The following is a 20,134-nucleotide window of genomic DNA, read 5'->3' on the forward strand; positions in this document are numbered from 1 at the left end:
GCATAGTTCTCTGTAATTGATTAAAATAATTCCCTGTTGATAATGGGATAACAATTAATATTTATTTTTAAATATTAACATCTCAGTGATGAGATGTTACTTCCATGATTAGGTTATAAAAATTCTAACTTTCAATCCTGCTAGCATGTTCTCTCTTGCCTTCTCACTTGCTTGCTCTAATGAAGCAAGCTGCCATGTTGTGAGATGCTCTTTGGAGAAACCATGTGTCAAAGAAACAAAAGAGGCCTCTGACCAACAGGTCATGATGCTTGATGCTTCAGTCCATTAACCTACAAGGAACTGAATGAGCGAGGAAGCAGATCCATTCTAGTCAAGGCTTGAGATGACTGCAGCCTGTGAGAGACCCAGAGCCAAACAACCCAGCTAAGCCACGCCTGCATTCCTAACCCACAGAAACTGTGAAATAATAAAAGTTTTAAGCCACTGAGTTTGGGGAGATTTGTTATGCAGCCATAAATGACTAATGCAATTTTAAATTGGTTTTCAAATAAATCCTCACCCAAGAAATAAAGAGTCTGATGAAGAAAAATATATATATATTCTCCACTCCATCCACAAAATGTCTATCCATTTCATAGAATTTTGTTCTCCATTTCAAACTATTACAGCTCCCCATTTCTTCCATGGTAAAGGAATTTTAACTAGACAGGTGGCTACAAAATATAATCAATACATTTTCTGGCCTCTTCAGCTGCTAGCTGGCCATGTGACTTAAATTTTGGTAAATGGGATACATGCATAAGTGTTGTGACAACTTCAAGAAATTATCCATAAAGGATAGCGCATAGGCGCCTTTTGCTCTCATACTCATTCCTTCCTCTGTCTTGCTGCCTAGTACACAGATGCTGCCATCTCCGACCATAAATTTGAGACCATAACAGCAGGAAAAACAAAAAGAGCATGACAGGAAGAGCCTGAAACTATTATATACTGTAGATCAGTACACACCATGTGGAACCCTGAACTCCCTACTTAAGACTTTCCCACAGGAGAGAAATAACTTAGTCTTTTTTTCCCAATCACTATTATTTGGGGTTTTCAGTTATTTACGGCTGAAACTGATCTTAACTGACAAAGAGAAGCACTTAGTGGAAGGCAAAATGCTAAGCAAATACAACTACTGCCTTATACAACCATCGGAACATGGGAAAATAGTCATATCCTGCTCTGTTTCAGAAAACTATAATATAGAAAACTATAATAAAATGAATAGGCACTATAGCTAGTCAGTATTGAGGAAAAATAAAACAGATACACAAACTAGCATGATTGAAAATGAATAAACACAGGAAGTATTTTATGAATTTCAACAGTGGTAGAATTATAATCTGGTGGCCTGTAAGGCCACCAAATTATCTTTATCGACCCAATCATCCAGACAGATCAATATGCTCAAAGTACTTTCCTTTTCCTACTGCTAATACACTGATTTACCCAACTCCAACTAAGTCAGCAACAGCCAAAGACCTAAAATACACATTTCTATAACTCCAGTTTTCTCTTTATCTATTCTTTCTCGTCTATGTCTACATTACATTCTGTATCAGTTAGGGTACAGTCTAGGCTCTCTCAAAAAGATCAAACATACATCAGCTAAAATAAGATTAGTATTACATGCATGCTCTCTCATCTTACAGCCCAGAAGAAAGCAGGACAAGCTGGCAGGCCACTCTGCTCCCTAAGGTCATTCAGAGGTCCAGGTTTCTTCCATCTCTTGTTCCACCACCCCTAGGTAGTTATCCTCACCTGCCTGGTTTAAGCTGGGTTAGTGCTACATCCCCATTTCAACCCACATAAGGAGAAAGAAAGTCTCAGACAAGTGGCTTTGTTACAAGAAGACAACCCAGAAGTTGCATGTACCACTTTTACTCACACTTAGTCACATGGTCACGACTTAGCCACACAGGAAAACTGAGACATGTCATCTCTACCTGAGTAATCACATGCCTAGATAAAACTGCCAGGGGTGTGGAGAGGGCTGATAAGGGAAGGAAGATGCAGATCTGATACTAAAGGAAAGAAGAAACTCAATACAACAGGCCGATGAGAACTAACATAACTTCAACACACATATTATAATTTTAAGGTAAGCCACTTTTCATCCTTTTTTGGAAAAGAATAAGATAAATGCTAATTCTCAGATGAAAGTATTAAAAAGAAGACATTTAAAATACTAATTATAAAATTGAGCAGTATGTAACAAATTACAAATGCTCATAGACTTTAACCTTGTAAATCCACTTCTAGAAATTTATTCTACCAATTTAATTTCCCATGTGAAAAATGGTACATGTACAAGATCAATAATTGCAGTGCTGTGTATAAAAGAAAAGATTTAAACCACCGAAATGTCCATCAATATAAGACTGGTTAAATAAATTTTGGGATATTCATTCAATAGAATGCTTTAAATATTTAAAAAAAAAGGAATTAGGAAGCTCATGAGAGGCTAATATGGAACAATCTCAAATCTCAAAAATACATTAAGTGAAAAAGGCAATATACAGAACAGTGTGTTTATTAGGCTAACTGCTAACAATTAAATAACAAAAAAGGGAGAGCAGGAGAGGCCTCTCTCAGGGTAGTGACATTCAACAGGAGCCTTGAATGACAAAAGGGAGCTAGCCATGCAAAAAACTGGGGAAATAAAAGTGAAGCCAGTGCAAAGACCGTAAGGTAGGAATGAATTTGGCAAATTCAAGGAACATAGAAAAAGCCAGATAATGCAGGCAGTATAGGCTATGCTAAGGAATTTGAAAAAGAAAAAGCTCAGGTAGGATTTTAAAAAGCATAGGAGTAATTCACTGTGATGACAATTTTTAAAAATCACTTGGGGGAATTCCGTGGCAGGCCAGTGGTTAGGACTCTGCGCTCTCACTTCTGAGGGCCCAGGTTCAATCCCTGGTCAGGGAACTAAAATCCCAAAGTCTGTGTGGCGCAGCCAAAACATAAAAAATAAAATGAAAAATAATAAAATAAAATAAAAAGTAAAAATCACTTGGTAACTGTCAGCACAGATATGGGCAATTGTAGGAGGTAAGAGACCAAGTTCAATGCAGTCTACTGCAGTGAACTCAAAAAAAGTGACTGAACAGAAGTATTAAGCAGATACAGATGGAATTGAGCAAGATTTCAGAAATAAAAAGGACAAGATTGGATAATGGATTGGAAGTGTGGTATGTAGAAAAAGATGTGGAGTGAATCCTAGGTGACCACTGGATGGATTGTGATGCCCTTTCCTGAGACAGGGAAGACCAAAGCAAGAGCAAGTAAAAACAGTTCTAAACAGAATGGCATGGACTTTGTACCTAAGGACACAGCATATATTTGCAACTTTTGAATGATAAGATAATTCCCAATAATAAAAATTATTTTAAGGACTGCATTTATTATTGCCTCCTCACACTTACTTTCTATTTGTAAGACCTAAGGGAAAAATATTAACAACATCACCCAATACTAAAAAATTCGTTTTTATCAGAGTACGTACCAATCAATCAAATTTACTACTAAGATATCAAAAAGTCCTGAATCTCTAAATTTACTCATAAAAGTAGCAAAATAGGGACTTCCCTGGTGGCGCAGTGGTTGAGAATCCGTCTCCCAATGCAGGGGACATGGGTTCAAGCTCTGGCCCGGGAAGATACTACATGCCGCAGAGCAACTAAGCCCATGCGCTACAGCTCCCGGGCCTGAGCTCTGCAGCCCACAAGCCACAAATACTGAGCCCACATGCTGCAGCTCCCGGGCCTGAGCTCTGCAGCCCACAAGCCACAACTACTGAGCCCACGTGCTGCAACTACTGAAGCCGCATGCCTAGAGCCAGTGCTCCGCAACGACAGGCCCATGCACTGTGGCGGAAGAGTGGTCCCCACTCGCCGCAACCAGAGAGAGCTTGCATGCAGCAACGGAGACCCAACACAGCCAAAAATAAATAAATATATTTATTAAATAAATTAAAATAGCAAAATAACAGAATAAAAATTAGAATACCTTTAAAGTTAGCATTTAATGAAAGGAGGTGAAACAAAAGCAAAAGCATTCTGTTTATAGGATTGTATTCTGGCTTTTCAATATGTTGATTCCTCAGATCTTTAATAATATCTGCTGGTTTAAAATACATTCCAGGGCTTCCCTGGTGGCGCAGTGGTTGAGAGTCCGCCTGCCGATGCAGGGGACACGGGTTCGTGCCCCGGTCCGGGAAGATCCCACATGCCGCAGAGCGGCTGGGCCCGTGCGCCACGGCCGCTGAGGCTGCGCGTCCGGAGCCTGTGCTCCGCAATGGGAGAGGCCACAACAGCGAGACGCCCGCGTACCGCAAAAAAAAAAAAAAATCCATTCCAGTAAGTATTTGTTACTTATCCTGCTGTTGTAATCTGTGCAATAACTATCTGACTAAACACAGTGTTGAGAAAGTTTTTAGAGTCAATTTATGATCAACTCTTCCAGAAGTAGCTGGATCCACGTTTACATTTTTAATTTAAATAGTGACCCTCCTACAAAAATTGTCTTTTTCTTCCATAAATAATCAAACTTAATATGCACTCATATCACACTCAAGCGGGTAAAGCCTAGACAACTAATAGACTAAAATTTCCCCTGTGGTATGAGGCGCACAAAATATTGTTTATTATCACAACTGTTAACAGAAAACATTTTCCATAGCATCATGCTATAAATAATATCTCCCTTCCAATGGGCAGTTTGAAAAAAGAACAAACAAAATTATGATTCCCAAAGGATTAACAAATTAAATCTTGGCGTGTTTGATAGGAATACTTTTTGGCCCTCAAAGAAAAATGTGTTCTATAAACTTTCAAGATGTATTTCAGTTACTGAGAAAATGCATGATAAACAACTGCAATCTCAGAATAATGCACAATAATTCTGATTAACAGGAGTTACCAAAAGAAAGTGAAATTGGTGGGAGATAGGAGCAGTCATTCATTTTTCTTTATATATTTGTACAATATTTAAAAGTTTGCCGCAGTGAATGTGCATCACTTTGGTAATTTTATTTTAAACTTAAACCTGGAGGGGGGAACACAGCTGCAGCCTCTGAGAAGTTTAATGCTCTAACAACAAAACTGCATCTTCCCTGACAACATGCTATCATGAATTCACAATATGTCAAACAGTTATAAAATGTAAATGTTGACTTCAGTTGGAATAAGTGAGTCACAATATCTATACTAAGCCTTGCACAGATTGAAAGTAAACACCATGTGGCCTTCAGAAGACCTTCTAAAATTCCACAATATTATTTTTAAGTTTTGCATTAGGCAATTGTTTCTTAATCAGAACTACATACACCCATGTGAGGTTTGACATGCTCTCTGTACAGTTATGAGACAACCCTACTTTGAAAGCAAATTACAGAAAGCACAAAACAAGGTGTAACATCACAACTTGATGCGAGGAACTAGCAGATGAACAATTCAACCAAGTGCACAGTTAGGTGTGTATGATTTTCCAGGTTTTGACAACATAAAAAGATGTGCCCTGATGAGCTGGGCCCACCGGAGAGTTGAGTAAACAAGCAAGTTGTATAAACGAATTACACCAAAGAACTGAGCACTAGTGAGGTATGACATCTATGGAAGAGCTGTGCAATCACAGCTTTTATCTGATATGGGATAATTCTTGATGCACAGTAATGATGAGAGAACTCAGGCTTTCTTTGAATTCAGCTGCTAAGACTGAACTCAGTGGTTATATTTTAGACCCACATTAACACTCTAGACTATATAGACAGTACTTGCTAATTTTACTTGCTATATGAAAGAAATATAAATGAAGTAGCTCAGGTTCTCTTGTAAAAATGGCAAAAGGTGAAACTTACAAAATGTAATGTGCATTATGCAAATTAGCATTTCAAACTCCCCAAACTCAAACTATCCCGTCTATCTAACAATGTCAAAAACCAGCATGACCACTGGATATGTCCACGGCTTAGTCAGATCTATAAGGATCTCAGCAGAACATTGAAGATATCTGAGTTTGGATCAAAGCCCTTGATACAAGCATGCTCACGAGTTGTATACCTATGTAGCAAGTAACAGAAGCCTCATACAGGTGCATTAAGAATCACAAACATAGTAATGGAATCTGATAGATATAAAAAGATTCAGGGAGTTTCACTTCTAAAAATGACAGACTAGATAATTCAGACCAATCCTTCCACTGAAAATAACTTAAATAGCAAGAAATAATACTTTAAATATCTGTTTTAAGGCATTGGAAAGCTAAAGAGATAAAGACATATGAGACCAAGATGCAAGAGAAAAAAGAAACCCTATCCTTTCTCTCTCAAATATCAGCCCATTTCAGAAAAGGCAGCAGAGACACTGAGAAGCTGAATAGATTTTCAACAGATGCATAGGGTTAAAGAAGAAAAACAAGTTGAGAGTCCTTCCCAGGAAAGGGGTTCCCAGGTTAAACTTCTCCATCCCCACAACCCAGCCTGTGGGCTGGAATCCTGAAGGACTATACACTAGCAGGAAGGATGAATCAGAAATAGTTGAAACCTGGCACGAAAGTTTAACACTGAAATGTCTCAACAATAAATGATAAGGTAATTCATGAGTGCTATGGCCCCAATCTAATCTGTAACCAAAAGGAAACATGTCCTTTCATACATAGTAATGATCAAATTATCTATGCAAGTTTACTTTGAAGAGAATGAAATAGTTTCTGTCATCAAAAATAACTAGACAATCAAAAGTAAACAGAAGGCAAAAACAATGCGATCAAAATCCCAGGAAAATAAGACATAATAGAAACAGACCTATAGAAGATCCAGATGATGGAGTTATGAGAAACAGATACACAGATTGAGGATTAGAACTACAAAGTAAAAAGAAAAGAAATAAAAATTCTAGAAACGAAATATGTAATAACTGAAAATAAAAACCAGTGGGTGGTTTTAATAGATTTGATTCAGCTGAAGAAAGGGACTAAACGAAAAGTCAGAAGAAAACATTCCAAATGGAGAAACAAATTTTAAAAATTATAAAAATGGGGCTTCCCTGGTGGCGCAGTGGTTGAGAGTCTGCCTGCCGATGCAAGGGACACAGGTTCGTGCCCCAGTCTGGGAAGATCCCACATGCCGCGGAGTGGCTGGGCCCGTGAGCCATGGCCGCTGAGCCTGTGCGTCCGGAGCCTGTGCTCCGCAACAGGAGAGGCCACAACAGTGAGAGGCCCGCGTACCTCAAAAAAAAATTATAAAAATGAACATAGAGAGGATCTGTCACCAAAAGACCCACTCTAAATAAAATTCTAAATGGAATTCTATCAGGTATATGCAGATTCACTCTAAAGGAAATTTTACAGTATGTTCCTAAGGCATACATGGAATCTCAGGGATGTAGAAAGGAATAAAGAACATACAAAGAAATGCGAAACAAAGAAGAATAAATATAAGGGTAAATCTAAATGAACAATTACTGTATAAAATAATAATAGTGATGTCTTGTGTGGCTCGATTAAACATAGAATTAAAATACATGATAGTAAAAGAAAAGTGGAGAATGAGGTTAATGGAGTTAGAGTTTCTTAGATCCTTGTACTTGCTAGGAAGAGCTAAAAGTGCTAATTTATACTAGATTTAATAAATCAAGGATGCATGTTCTAATCCCTACATTTAATCCCTACATTAAAAAGAATTTAAAAATAAGGTACAATTAGCAAGATAATAAATATGAAAAATGGAAAAATGAAAACTAATAAATCCAAAGGACAGAAGAAAAAATTACAACAGAGGTGGAACCAATAGAAAGCAAATAGTTAAGATGGTAGATTTATACAAACTAAATCAATATTTACATTAAATGTAATAGGGTAGATCCTCCAAATGAAAAACAAGGATAATTATATTTTTCAAATGTTAAATGTTACTCTATAAAATAGCATAAAAATATCAACTCCAAGGCATAAATCTTATAAACAATGTATTAAATATAAGACGTCTGGATAAAAAACTATAAAAAATTATTGGAGGGATTTGCTGTTCATAATTGGAAAACTCAATATGTAAATATTTGTATTCTCTCCAAGTTGACCTACAGAAACAATGTAATCCAATCAAGATCGCAGCAGGCTTTTAAACAATTTCATATTGATTCTAAAACGTAAACAGAAATGCAAAGAGTAAAAAACAAACAAGACAAGCTTGAAAAACAAAGTAAAAGGACTTACTCTACCATATTACAACTTATCAGAAAGCAACAGTAATCAAGACAGTGTGATATGCGCACTGGGATAGATGTATTAACTAGATGACTGAATGAAGAGTCCAGTAACAGATGCCCGCACATATGAACATCTGATTTATGACCAAGACAGAACTGTAAAGTAGTGGAGAAAGCGTAGTAAATGAAACTGAATCAATTGGATATCCATATAAAATGTATGACCTCTACTTCACACCAGAAACAAATATCAATTCCAAGTACATACTAGATCTTAATGTGAAAGGTAAAACACTATCCTTCTAGCAGATTATATAAGGGAATATTTTGATGATCTTAAGATAGGGAACAATTTCTCAAATAGGTCAAAAAAGCACTAACCACAAAAGAAAAGATGGAAAATGAACTAAATTAAATTTTAACAAAAGGTTCCATTAAGAGAGTTTTAAAAATAAGAAGCAGCAGCTGTAGAATAGGAGACAATATTTGCAATACGGATAACTGACAAAGTGCTTGTATACTAAATGTATAAAAACCTCCCACAAATCAATAACAAAAAGACAATCAAGCCAGTAAAAAAAGCGGGCAAAAGAAGCAAACTGGCATTTCAAAAAAGAAACTAGCCAATAGCCGACAAACATACGAAAAGATGCTCATCATCATTAGTAATCATGAAAATGCCAATAAAACCATGCTGAGATACTGTAAGCACCGAACATAATGGCTACTAATGAAAGACTAATAATACCAAGTCTTTGAAAAGCAACACAATTTCTCATATGCTGCTAAAGAGTGTAAATTAGTGAAGCCACTTTGGACACCTGTTTATCAGTATCTACTAAATTGGAAGGCACCTAACAATTGCACTCCATGTTACATACCAACAGAAATGCAAACACGTGCACTAAAACAATAAGATTGGTAGCAGTAGATTATGTGTAACAGCCCACAATTTGAAATAATTCAAATACCTATCATAAAATGTTAAAATATATTGCAGTATATCCATACGATGCAATACTAAGGAGCAATAAAAAATGAACAAACTGCAAGTACATGACACATCACCCAGAAATATCACAATCGTGATCAGCAAAAGAAGTCAGACACAAAAAAAATGCCCTACATGGTTCCATTTATATAAAAAGTTCAAAACAGGCAAAATTAATCTATAGGTTTAAAAGTCAAAATAGTGGTCAGAAAAGGAGAAATTAGTGATTGGGAGGGGGAATAAGGAGGCTTCTTGTGCACTGGCAATGTTCTATTTCTAGATCTGGGTGGTGGTTTCATGGGTGTGCTCACCTTGTAATAATTCATCAGGCTATATAATAATACATGTACTTTTCTATAAGTACATTGTATCTCCAAACTTTTTAAATTAAAAATAAGAGAAAATAAGTTGATCTCTTTAAAAATAGAACATATCCATATCTTAGCATATGTGGCCAATAAATTCAAACTCCAAAATAAATTCAGCACATCTATGTAAGAAACTGTAAACACAGTAACATCTGGAGAAAAAGTACAACTGGAGAAAAATTATCTGCTTTTATTAGGAAACTCTCAATTTTAATAAAACAAGTTAAGAAAATTCTGCTACTATCCCTTGCCTTACAAAAACAACGTTTTTGTGGTAAATGAATGAATACACAATTACTCCTGAAGTGGATAAGTTTGCAACAGTTTAGTGACAATTTCTGATGATATTTTTCTCCTAAAAAAAGGAAAAAAACAACCTGATGATGCAAAGAAACGGACAATGTATGTACTTCATTTTTATTTTAATTCCATCAGGAATAGTGATTTGATAAAAAGCAATCACTTAATAATGAGTGTCGGGCTTCCCTGGTGGCACAGTGGTTGAGAGTCCGCCTGCCGATGCAGGCGACACAGGTTCGTGCCCTGGTCCGGGAAGATCCCACATGCCGCGGAGTGGCTGCGCCCATGAGCCATGGCCGCTGAGCCTGAGCATCCGGAGCCTGTTGCTCCGCAACGGGAGAGGCCACAACAGTGAGAGGCCCACGTACCGCAAAAAATAAATAAATAAATAATGAGTGTCAACAATCTGAGTTTGAGATAATAAAACTCGAGAATTAGGGGGTTTTTTCAATCAACACCACGTCAAACAAAAAACAGAGAGCAAGGAGCTCTTTGCAGCAATGCTGATTACACACTTCTGTGAGATGACCTGAAAATACTTAATGGGGAGTGTTACAGAGTCACTACCAAAAAATTCTGTATTTCTCAAATATCATTTAATAAAAACCACAATATCACTGAGTCAATAAAATTTTAAATCTCTTTCAAATATTCATAACTCTAAAAATTAATTCTATCTCTAATATACTACCACTATAAATATTTCAAACTTAAATACCTAAAATTCATGAATATTTTATAAAAGGTGCAAGAACATATTTTTAGACAAAATGGCATATACTACCCAAAAAGTTAAAATCTAGTAAACTTCACTGTGACTACAACCAGCTCAATCACTCTACCACCTGTGTATGAAATAAAACTTTCTATAAATAAAGAGTTCTCACCACTTCTTGTTTTTGGGTTTCATTAAGTTTTTCAGTCAGTTCTTCCAAAGCCCTTTTTGTTTCAGCATCGGACCTAGGCACGTAACAAAAAACAGAGTATTTTTTTAAGTTGGCTATTTGAGAAAATATACATAATTCGTGAAATTTACAACATCATAATATGTTATTACATAATACTCTGCTGCAGTGGTTCTTAGACGTTAGCAAACCTATGAAACACCTGGAGGACTTGGTACAAACACAGTATCTATCAGTAGATACACAATGGAGCCCAAGAACGTACATCCCTACAAATTCCTAGGTGATGCTGATACTGACAATCTGGGGACTACACTTAGAGAAACAATGCTATACTAGATCACCTTCAATAAACAAACACACTGAAATAGCTCCCATTTTAAATTAAGAAGAATGAAAGAGGTAAGGAGGACAAAACTCTTGATCTCACATCCTCTCCAGGAATTCATAATCAAATTACATCTGAGTGTGCTATACAAACTCTGTCCTCACTCATTTATCTCCCATTACCTTTTTCCCATCAAATTAATAACACACATGATAAATAACCAAATCGTACAGGAAAACGTATAAAGAAAAGCAAAGCCCTTTCTCTCTCACACTTATCTGGTTCCAACCCCCCCTGGCAACCATGCTCGACTAATACGTTCTCAATTCTTTTGCAGGCTATCTCCATCATTTTCAACTCGAGATATTTTCAACTCTGTTTTGAAATATTTAACTCACACTCTTCTTCAATTTCAGATAAATTTATTACTATTTTCAGTTCTTCTATTGGTTACCTGTGTAACTTAATACATTTATACCCATTATGAATTACTCCATCATAGAGAATTAATGCTTTTTGCTTACATTCTATCATGCTCACATTTTTGTCAGATTCCTAGTTGGATCACTAACTTTCCTGTGCTTTTTTTTTTTCTAGAGTTTTCCGTTACCTTTTGGCCTTACACGGGCCTTATTATCACATCATTGATGTTTTTCTCCCACTTATTACTCAATCATCTACTAAGAATCTACTCCATTCTTCTTGACTACATCCTTCTCAAAGGACACTTACTTCCTGCTCGAATTCAGTGATTACTTTCTGGGCCTGCTATATGGCTATCATGCTGGAAATTACTTTCACTGAAGTCTCGGGTTAGTTTTACTATTTCTTATAACCTATATCTTCCTTTTTCTTGGTTGCCATTTTATTTTACTCATATGCCCTTAGTAATTTCCTCAGAAAGAAGTTACCTTAAACGGTCAACTTTCTAAGTCTTTAGATCTCTGAGAAAGTCTTTACTTGTACTTCTTTCTTGGCTTTTGTGATTCCATGTGCTGCTGGATTTCCCATACCTCACTAGCTCTTTCTTCTCAAGCCAGCTCCTCTTTTTATATGACTTCTAAATATTGGAACTCCTGGGCATTCAGCTCTGTCCTTGATGTTCTCCCTACAGTTTCTCTCTAGATATCATCCATTTCCATAACTCCAAATACCACTTCTATATGCTTACCACACTTAAATTTCTCTCTCTAATGGAGACGTCTCCTTTGAGTTCCAGAGTAAATATCTGGCTGCATATTTTACATTCCCACTTGGATGTCTCACTGGCATCTGAAACCTAACATATCCAAGGCCAAACTCTTAATTTCTATGCCTCACCTACCCCCACCAGTCTTCCATATTTCAGGAAGTGGATTTACCATCTATTCAGTTACTCAAGTCAGAAATCTGAGAGTCATCCTTGGTTTATTCTCTCTTACCCCTCATAACCAAGCCATTGCCAAATCCTAGCTCTCTGTTCTCAAAAAAAAACTTGAAACATCCCTGTTCATCTCTCCCTTACCATAATCCTGGTCAAGCCATCATCTCTCATGCTAATGCAACAGTCTTCTAGTTCACCCTCCTCTAATCAATTTTTCATATGGCATCCAAAATAGGTGAGTTCTCAGTTAACTTTATATAATCCTTTCTAAAAGTTTGCTTTCTAAAAGTTTACTTACAATAATAAGTACACTTATTATTATAAATAATAAGTGTACTCTTATTATTTATGTACCTTTTGCAATAAATGTCATGAAAAATATTAAAAATTAGTAAGTAAATGAGAGTATCAACCTTTCTGAATCATGTAGGAAGTTAAACCTAACAGCTTCCTACCCAGAATTTTTATAAACATGAATTAAGAATTGTGGTCTAAGTAAAGCAGAACTGGATCCTAAATCTTCCTCATCCACAAAGTTAAGCCACCAAGATTCAGAAGAAAACTGACTCTTATTTTGGCTCTAATAAAATTTCTCTGTCTTACATATGCCCCTAGGTCACACAAACTATTACCAGATGGTACCAGCCCATGGATCAGAAGATTCCCAGTCCACCACTGCATGTCCAAATGACCATTTAAACTAGTCAACAAAACCATCCCTGCAACTTCCCCTGTATCTTCCTACAGGACAACTACTTTCTGAAACTCATGTTCCTAATGCTTAATTTATACCCTTCCTTCAAATGTGGAAAAGCTACATAATAAAGCCATTCCAAGAACATACTGTATTAGAATATTAATGCCATTCTGTTGAGTTTATCAACTTGTCAGAAATAAATACCTAAGTATTAAATTAACTAACCCTTGCCATTTAAAAGATTAATAACACAGCTCAATAATATAGTTTAAAATTCAGGAATTTAAATGCCTTATTCATATCAGCTACATGTGAAAATGATCTTGAACCACAGTGTACTATAAGTGGTAAAGAGCAGACACTCTGGGGCCTTACTGCCTAGATTTGAATTCTGACTCCACCACATCCCTCCTTTGATCTCCAACAAGCTGAGTTACTTCATCTCTCTGTGCCCTGTTTCCACAACAAAAAAAAAATGGGAAAAATAATAATTACCACTTCATTAGAACTGTCGTGAGAATTAAACCTAATTCTACCTGACATGAAATAAGTGTTCAATAATATTTACTGGTGGTAGTAGTAATAATGGTAACAGCAAGGTCTTTTATTCTTATTACTAAATTTCCTGCCTTCCTCATACAGAAGCAGATAAGTTATGCAGACTATAGTTGATATTCAGATTTAACATTTACAGCTTTGACTCTTTTTGCTATAGCAACACAAAACTGTCATGTGGAATGATTTCATTAGCTCGAGTACGAGTTAGCAAGTGAACCTAGCAAGTGAACGAATTTCAATTCACCTTTTTTGTTCTCTAATCATTGCTGTATATAGATTATGACTTTTGAGATGGTATAAATGTTTATTCCTTGAAAAATATGGTCTCTAAATGAAAGTCACCTGTCACCACTGATGATGAAAATGAAGACAGTGAAGAAATCTTAAATAAAGTGATACCTCTTAGGGAATACCCAGAATTGACAAAATTGCAAAAACTGGGCAGACATAAACAACTAGCTTTTGAAGATTTCAACTGAAAGATAAAATGTCAGATTCTACAATGGCTCATGTCCACTGACAAATTCCACATTATGCTTCTATTTGCTCCAATGTCGATCAATGGGTCTCTCTCCCCAATGTATTTGCAAATCTACCTCTTTACTAAGGTCTTGCAACATATCTCTCCATAATGCCAGCATGAAATAAAATGTTCTTAAAAATATGAAATTAATTTGTCTAACACTGAGTCATGATACATTGTAAATTCAAAGGGTTTTGAACTGTTCTATGAATATACTTTAAAATACTAGTATAAAAACATAGCACTTTTTTTTGGAAATTCATGTAAACATGTCAATTATAGAACCTATTTTATTCTTCTAATAATTCACCCCTCAACAAAAATCATATTCAGCTTTTACCGGCTTCTTCTGGCAAGTTCCCGGTTGAAATCATCTCCAAGGCGAACTTGTTCACTGCTGAGGTCTCGGAGGGACTGATGAAAAGCATGAAACTAATAAAAGCAAAACAAAGTTATCCATTTAGGATTCTGTTGAATTCTTCCATAAAGATTCACTGAGGGTAAGAATAAGAACTTGCTCTTTGCAATAATACCCATATTTTATAATGTTATCAAGACCTAATAAAATTTTTTCTCTCGAAGAAAAGTTTTTAAAACTATATATAACATTGACCATTACATCCTCTATAGTGCACTATTTCACTCTTTATAGATACTTTTGAAAAGAGGTCTGGAAACTTTTTCTGTAAACAGTACAATAGCATATATTTCAGGCTTTCAGGTTCTATGGCCTGTGTCATAATTACTCAACTCTGCCATTATAGCACAAAAGTAGCCATAATCAAATGAGCATGGCTGTGTTACGGAACTTTACTGAACTAGACCACATGCCTCAGCATGCCAACCCATGCTGCCAAGAAACCCTTGCCCACATGCATGAGGAACCATGAACAAGAATGTATGGAGCAGGGCTTCCCTGGTGGCGCAGTGGTTGAGAGTCCGCCTGCTGATGCAGGGGACACGGGTTCGTGCCCCGGTCTGGGAAGATCCCACATGCTGCAGAGCGGCTGGGCCCGTGAGCCATGGCCGCTGAGCCTGCACGTCCGGAGCCTGTGCTCCGCAACGGGAGAGGCCACAACAGTAAGAGGCCCGCGTACCGCAAAAAAAAAAAAAAAAGAAAAAAAAAAGAATGTATGGAGCAGCACTGTTCATGATGAGAACACTAAAAACAAACCAAAGTCCATTAAGAATGAAATGGAGATAAACTGCAATATATTCCTCCAGCGGAGTATCACACAGCAGTGAAAATGAAATGATCAAACCTACCTACACTCCAAAAACAAAACATTAAATGGAAAAGGAAAGTCACAAAAAAAGTTACACTGCATTATTCCATCTATATAAAGTTTAACACAGGCAATACTAAGCAAGATATAAGCAGTAAAAATATTTTTAAAAATCAAGAGAATGATTAACATAGAAGTCAAAATAGTTGATAGCCCTTGGGGAAAGGAGGAGTGTAAAAGAGGTTTGGGGTGTATTATAAACCTCTATTTCTTGGTCTGGGTGGTAGTTACATGGATTTTTCATATTGTTGTACTTTTAATGGTAAATATGTATGCTATACATGTATGTGTAGGCTATAATTTATAATAAAAAACTAAGTTATACAGACTTGCAGAAATAAAAAATTGATTCATTTCAACAAATTCACATTGTGCAACTAACCAGTGCCAGCAACTGTGCTGGGAAACAAGTGTCATGGGAGACAGATATGTAAACAAAACCACAAATGCTGCACTGGGGCATTAAGAAAGTAAACAGTCATATGGAGCTAAAGGTCATCATAAGAAATGGACTAAAACAAGGAAGAACAATTAAAAAGAAAGGAGTGGAGGTAATACAGCAGATGAACAACAGACCATTCACTTAGGTTTTGCTGTGATGATTTTCCAGTTTTGCAAAGCAGAGTCCTAGGACTCATCTTTGACACCACCTTTTCACTCATTCCCGCCCTCCCCAAATGGTCATCTGATCTTCAAGACCTTTCATTTTATCCACCAAATAGTTTTTAAATCTACCACTTTCTCTCCAACTCCATTTATCCTAATCCAAGTGGCCATCAGCTCACACCCAGAACACAGCAATATCCTTCTAATTGGTTTACCCACACTGACTCCATTTTCTACACTAGAGCCAGAGTGATCTTTTCAAAGTAATTGTCACCCTCTTACGTGGCTGTGCATGGTCTCAGGGTTTCACACTTCTTTAGCCACATGGCCTTCTTTAAATTACTCATAGGTGCTATCTTCCTTCCTGCCAAGGTATTTGTTCTACCTCAAATGACTCTTACTCAACTTTCGGATCTCAGCTCAATCAGCCTTTCTTTGGGAAGCCTTCCCTAACTGCGGCAGGTCCCTCTATAAACACTCCTATAGCCCTATGCTTCCTTCCGTTAGAGCAAGCATCTCGGCTCACAATTATGGGTGTATTTACATACTTTTTGATTAGTATCTAGCTCCCCCTCTAAACTGTAAGCTCTGTGAAAAGGCAAGGTTTTTGCTCATCACTGTTTCCAAGCCCAAGCACTGTCCCAGGACAAAGGCACTAAATAAATAAAATGAAAGAGTAAGTAATATTAGGATATTGTTCTCTGCTCTAGGTTTTATCACATAATCCACACTAGCAAGTTGCACCTACCAAAAAATAACACTGTCAAGGAAAAGTTTCTACAAGGCGTCTTCTAATGCACTTGGTTCTGTTATCTCTTTATCTTATGTTATAATAAGGGAAAGCTACAGATGAGTATCCTAACAAACTCTGAGTCCTCAATCTTAAAACTACCAAAACAAAGATGTCTAAGTCAGCAACATCTCCTAGTCCTTATCTAATTAATTTAGCTACCCAACACAATAACAAAAAAAATTTTTTTCAGCTCTTGCATAGAAGTTTAAAGAGGCAGAAAAAGAAATATAGCTATAGAACTAATACCTTCAAAATCTTTAGTGAATACATAGAAAAAGCCTAGAATTCCTGCTTAATACAAAGTGGCTCCATCAGTGATTCAGCAAATCAGAAAAACACTAATGGAAAAATCAATAGGTTAACCACACAAAGACTAACTTATTCATACTAAACTAAACTTAGAAAAATAGAAACTAGCTGACTTAGCAGAGCTTGGAAAAGAGCAAGCCATCTGAGCAAGGAAACAAAACATGTCCAGCTAAACTCACTTTTAAATGTTCTACAAAATATAATCCTCCATAACAAAATTCAAAATAAATGTATGATGATGATCAACACATTGAAAATAAAATACTTTACTTGGTTTAAAAAAAAAATCATTACAAAATTAGTGATGATCAAACTCTTAGTTAAAATACAGCCATAAAATTCAAGTGTTAGTGATTTAAATAGAAATGCAAGGAACCAGACTACAGAATGGGTACAAAATACCTGGCCCATGTCATCAGTCTCCCGAACAAATCGGACACCAGTTCTGGACCTATTTCGTTTAATACCCTGTTGATCCCCATAGTCCTTCAGAGGTGAGGTAGGTGGAAAACGGTGGCTCTCTTTACAGAAGAAAGAAAAGGGAAAGGATTAAAAACACCACTTGAGAAGAAACAATCTAAAATTTTACTCAGGAAATACACAGCAGACATGGATATATACATGTGCCCTCAACCTGGATTATTTCCCACAGACAATCACAAACAAATATCTTGCTGTGGCCATAAAATTCCACAAAATTGGCACTTATCTTGCTCTTAAAGCAGATAAAATGAACAATTGAAATAACCTGGAACTAGAACACATCAAAAATTCTAATTGGCTATACTTTTCAAAGAAGCAATATAGTATTTTCTCTTACATAAAAATAGTAAGTTGTTAAAAAAAATAATAACTTTTATGACTCCCTAAAATAATACTAACAAAACAGAATTTTTCAAATAACAAATTATCTAAAATCTGAATGGTGTTTAAAAATCAGTATAGGGCTTCCCTGGTGGCGCAGTGGTTCAGAGTCTGCCTGCCGATGCAGGGGACACGGGTTCACGCCCCGGTCCGGGAGGATCCCACATGCCACGGAGCGGCTGGGCCTGTGAGCCATGGCCACTGAGCCTGCACGTACGGAGTCTGTGCTCCGCAACGGGGGAGGTCACAACAGTGAGAGGCCCGCGTACCGCAAAAAAAGTAAATAAATAAATAAAAAATCAGTATAAACTAAACTACATAAAGAAATATAGCTGATTGTGATTTTTAATCATTATTATCACGACCAATAATGATATTAACAACACAAGCTACTAATGTTCACTCTGTCTAAATCGCCTCTCTTCACTGCAGACTTTTCTAAGTCTCTTCTATTCAAACATGAACCTCAGTGCTGTAGGAAAGTATAATTATATGCAAACTAAGTGTTATCACCTTTTATGTAGCCATTGAAATCGAGCTGCACACCAAGGATAAAATTCCCCTGTTATTAACAAGTGTCACAGGATATTTCATAATGAGACTTTTGAAAAACTATGAACCTAGGACAAGATTTCTAATCCAGAAAGTACACCACACAGTAAATCCTATTTGTGTGTGTGTTTTGACTGGAGGCAGACAATTAAATAAGGTTCTGTCAGGTGAAGCTCTACATGGTCTACAGAGCCTGAGAAGAAAAAAGTAACAGACTCAGAATATCAAAGTCCCATTGAACATGCTTCAAAGTATACTTCTAACATCTTATTTGTATGATTTTATGTATGGGTTATATTTGTCTAAATACTACATGTATCCAATATGTACTTCAGGAATATTTTTAAGACAAAGAAGAGGTTTTCAGAACATCTGAAGAGTTTACCTGTCACAGTGCCACCATCGAGGTCACTTGTACTCAGACTTGTAACAGAAATACTTCTCCCTCCTGAGTTTCTCAATAACCGTTGACTCCGCAGTTGGCCTATTGAATGCTCCAAGCTTTCTTTTAACTAAATTAAAGGATACAATGAAGTTTAAAAAACTTCCAGATACAAATAAGCCTAGAGATTTTAAAGCTATTCATGAACTATCTGGGTTCCCAAAGAGAATTTATATCGGAGAAAATTTTGAACTAAGTTATATTAATAGAAATATAAAAATAGTAAACATAAATATTTTAAGACCCAATTCTAACATCTGGTTTTAAATAGCATCTGTCACTACCTATTCCATCTTTCTATTACCATCAGATTGTTGTGCCCATGCTTAGAAACATAACAAGGCCAACACATCTGAAAAAGAGAAAGCCTTCCTTCTAAACATTCCTTCAGAAACCTCAGATCTATAATAAACAGGAAAATGAACAGCTGTCACAGTGACTTCTGCTTTGAAAAAAAAGTGCACTGCCCAATTCTGTAGCAGAGTACCTTTCATTCATTCAGAGATTTCAAATCCCGGAAAACCATGTGGTCAGATGTTGGACTGTTAGTACAAACTAGGATCACAGTTGTCCAAATGCTCTCTTCAGGTTATTAGGAAGTTAGCCAGCAGGGAATATAAGACAACATCTTTTAAGACCTAAAGGGCTACAATAAATAAAATCACGCTTAATACTGAGAATATAATCCAGAGCTGTACAGAACTATTGACCTGAAAAGGGGATTCAACAAAAACCCAAAGGAACAAAGAGTAAAACTTAGGAAAATCCACATACCCTGAATTGCTGAGAAACTTCTGGTCTAGACATTTTAGCCAAGGATGAATAAAAAATAATATTAATAAAAATAATGTATGGATCCAGAAAACAAGTCATCTGTAACTCTTTAAAGAGAATGTCAAAACAAAACAATTGATTGAAAAGAGAGGGCTTCCTAAATTCAGCCAGAATTAAAAGGTAGAACACCACTGATGGAGGAAATAAGTTGGTTTCCTTGGGGAACTGTGCAGAAAGAAAGTAGCTTCAACTGAAGGAAGAGCAC

At 36.4% G+C, this 20,134-nt stretch overlaps 1 protein-coding gene across 5 annotated transcripts in view; it reads right to left on the minus strand.

Annotated features, from left to right (window-relative positions):
- CEP128 (centrosomal protein 128) overlaps positions 1 to 20,134 on the minus strand; it is a 438,638-nt gene that overhangs the window by 377,669 nt on the left and 40,835 nt on the right. For 3 of the 5 annotated variants that reach the window (XM_027120216.1, XM_027120215.1, XM_027120218.1), the window contains 5 exons: positions 19,039 to 19,165; positions 17,640 to 17,758; positions 14,584 to 14,675; positions 13,538 to 13,615; positions 10,757 to 10,829 (listed from right to left, as the gene is read on the minus strand). In XM_027120216.1, coding sequence (XP_026976017.1) covers positions 10,757 to 10,829; positions 13,538 to 13,615; positions 14,584 to 14,675; positions 17,640 to 17,758; positions 19,039 to 19,165 — 489 coding nt within the window. The remainder of the gene's footprint in view (positions 1 to 10,756; positions 10,830 to 13,537; positions 13,616 to 14,583; positions 14,676 to 17,639; positions 17,759 to 19,038; positions 19,166 to 20,134) is intronic. The other 2 variants (XM_027120217.1, XM_027120219.1) reach the window with 1 other exon arrangement.

This window comes from Aethalodelphis obliquidens, unplaced genomic scaffold (assembly GCF_003676395.1).
Source record: "Aethalodelphis obliquidens isolate GAN/ISIS:26980383/991018 unplaced genomic scaffold, ASM367639v1 scaffold21, whole genome shotgun sequence".
Classification (NCBI taxonomy): Eukaryota; Metazoa; Chordata; class Mammalia; order Artiodactyla; family Delphinidae; genus Aethalodelphis; species Aethalodelphis obliquidens.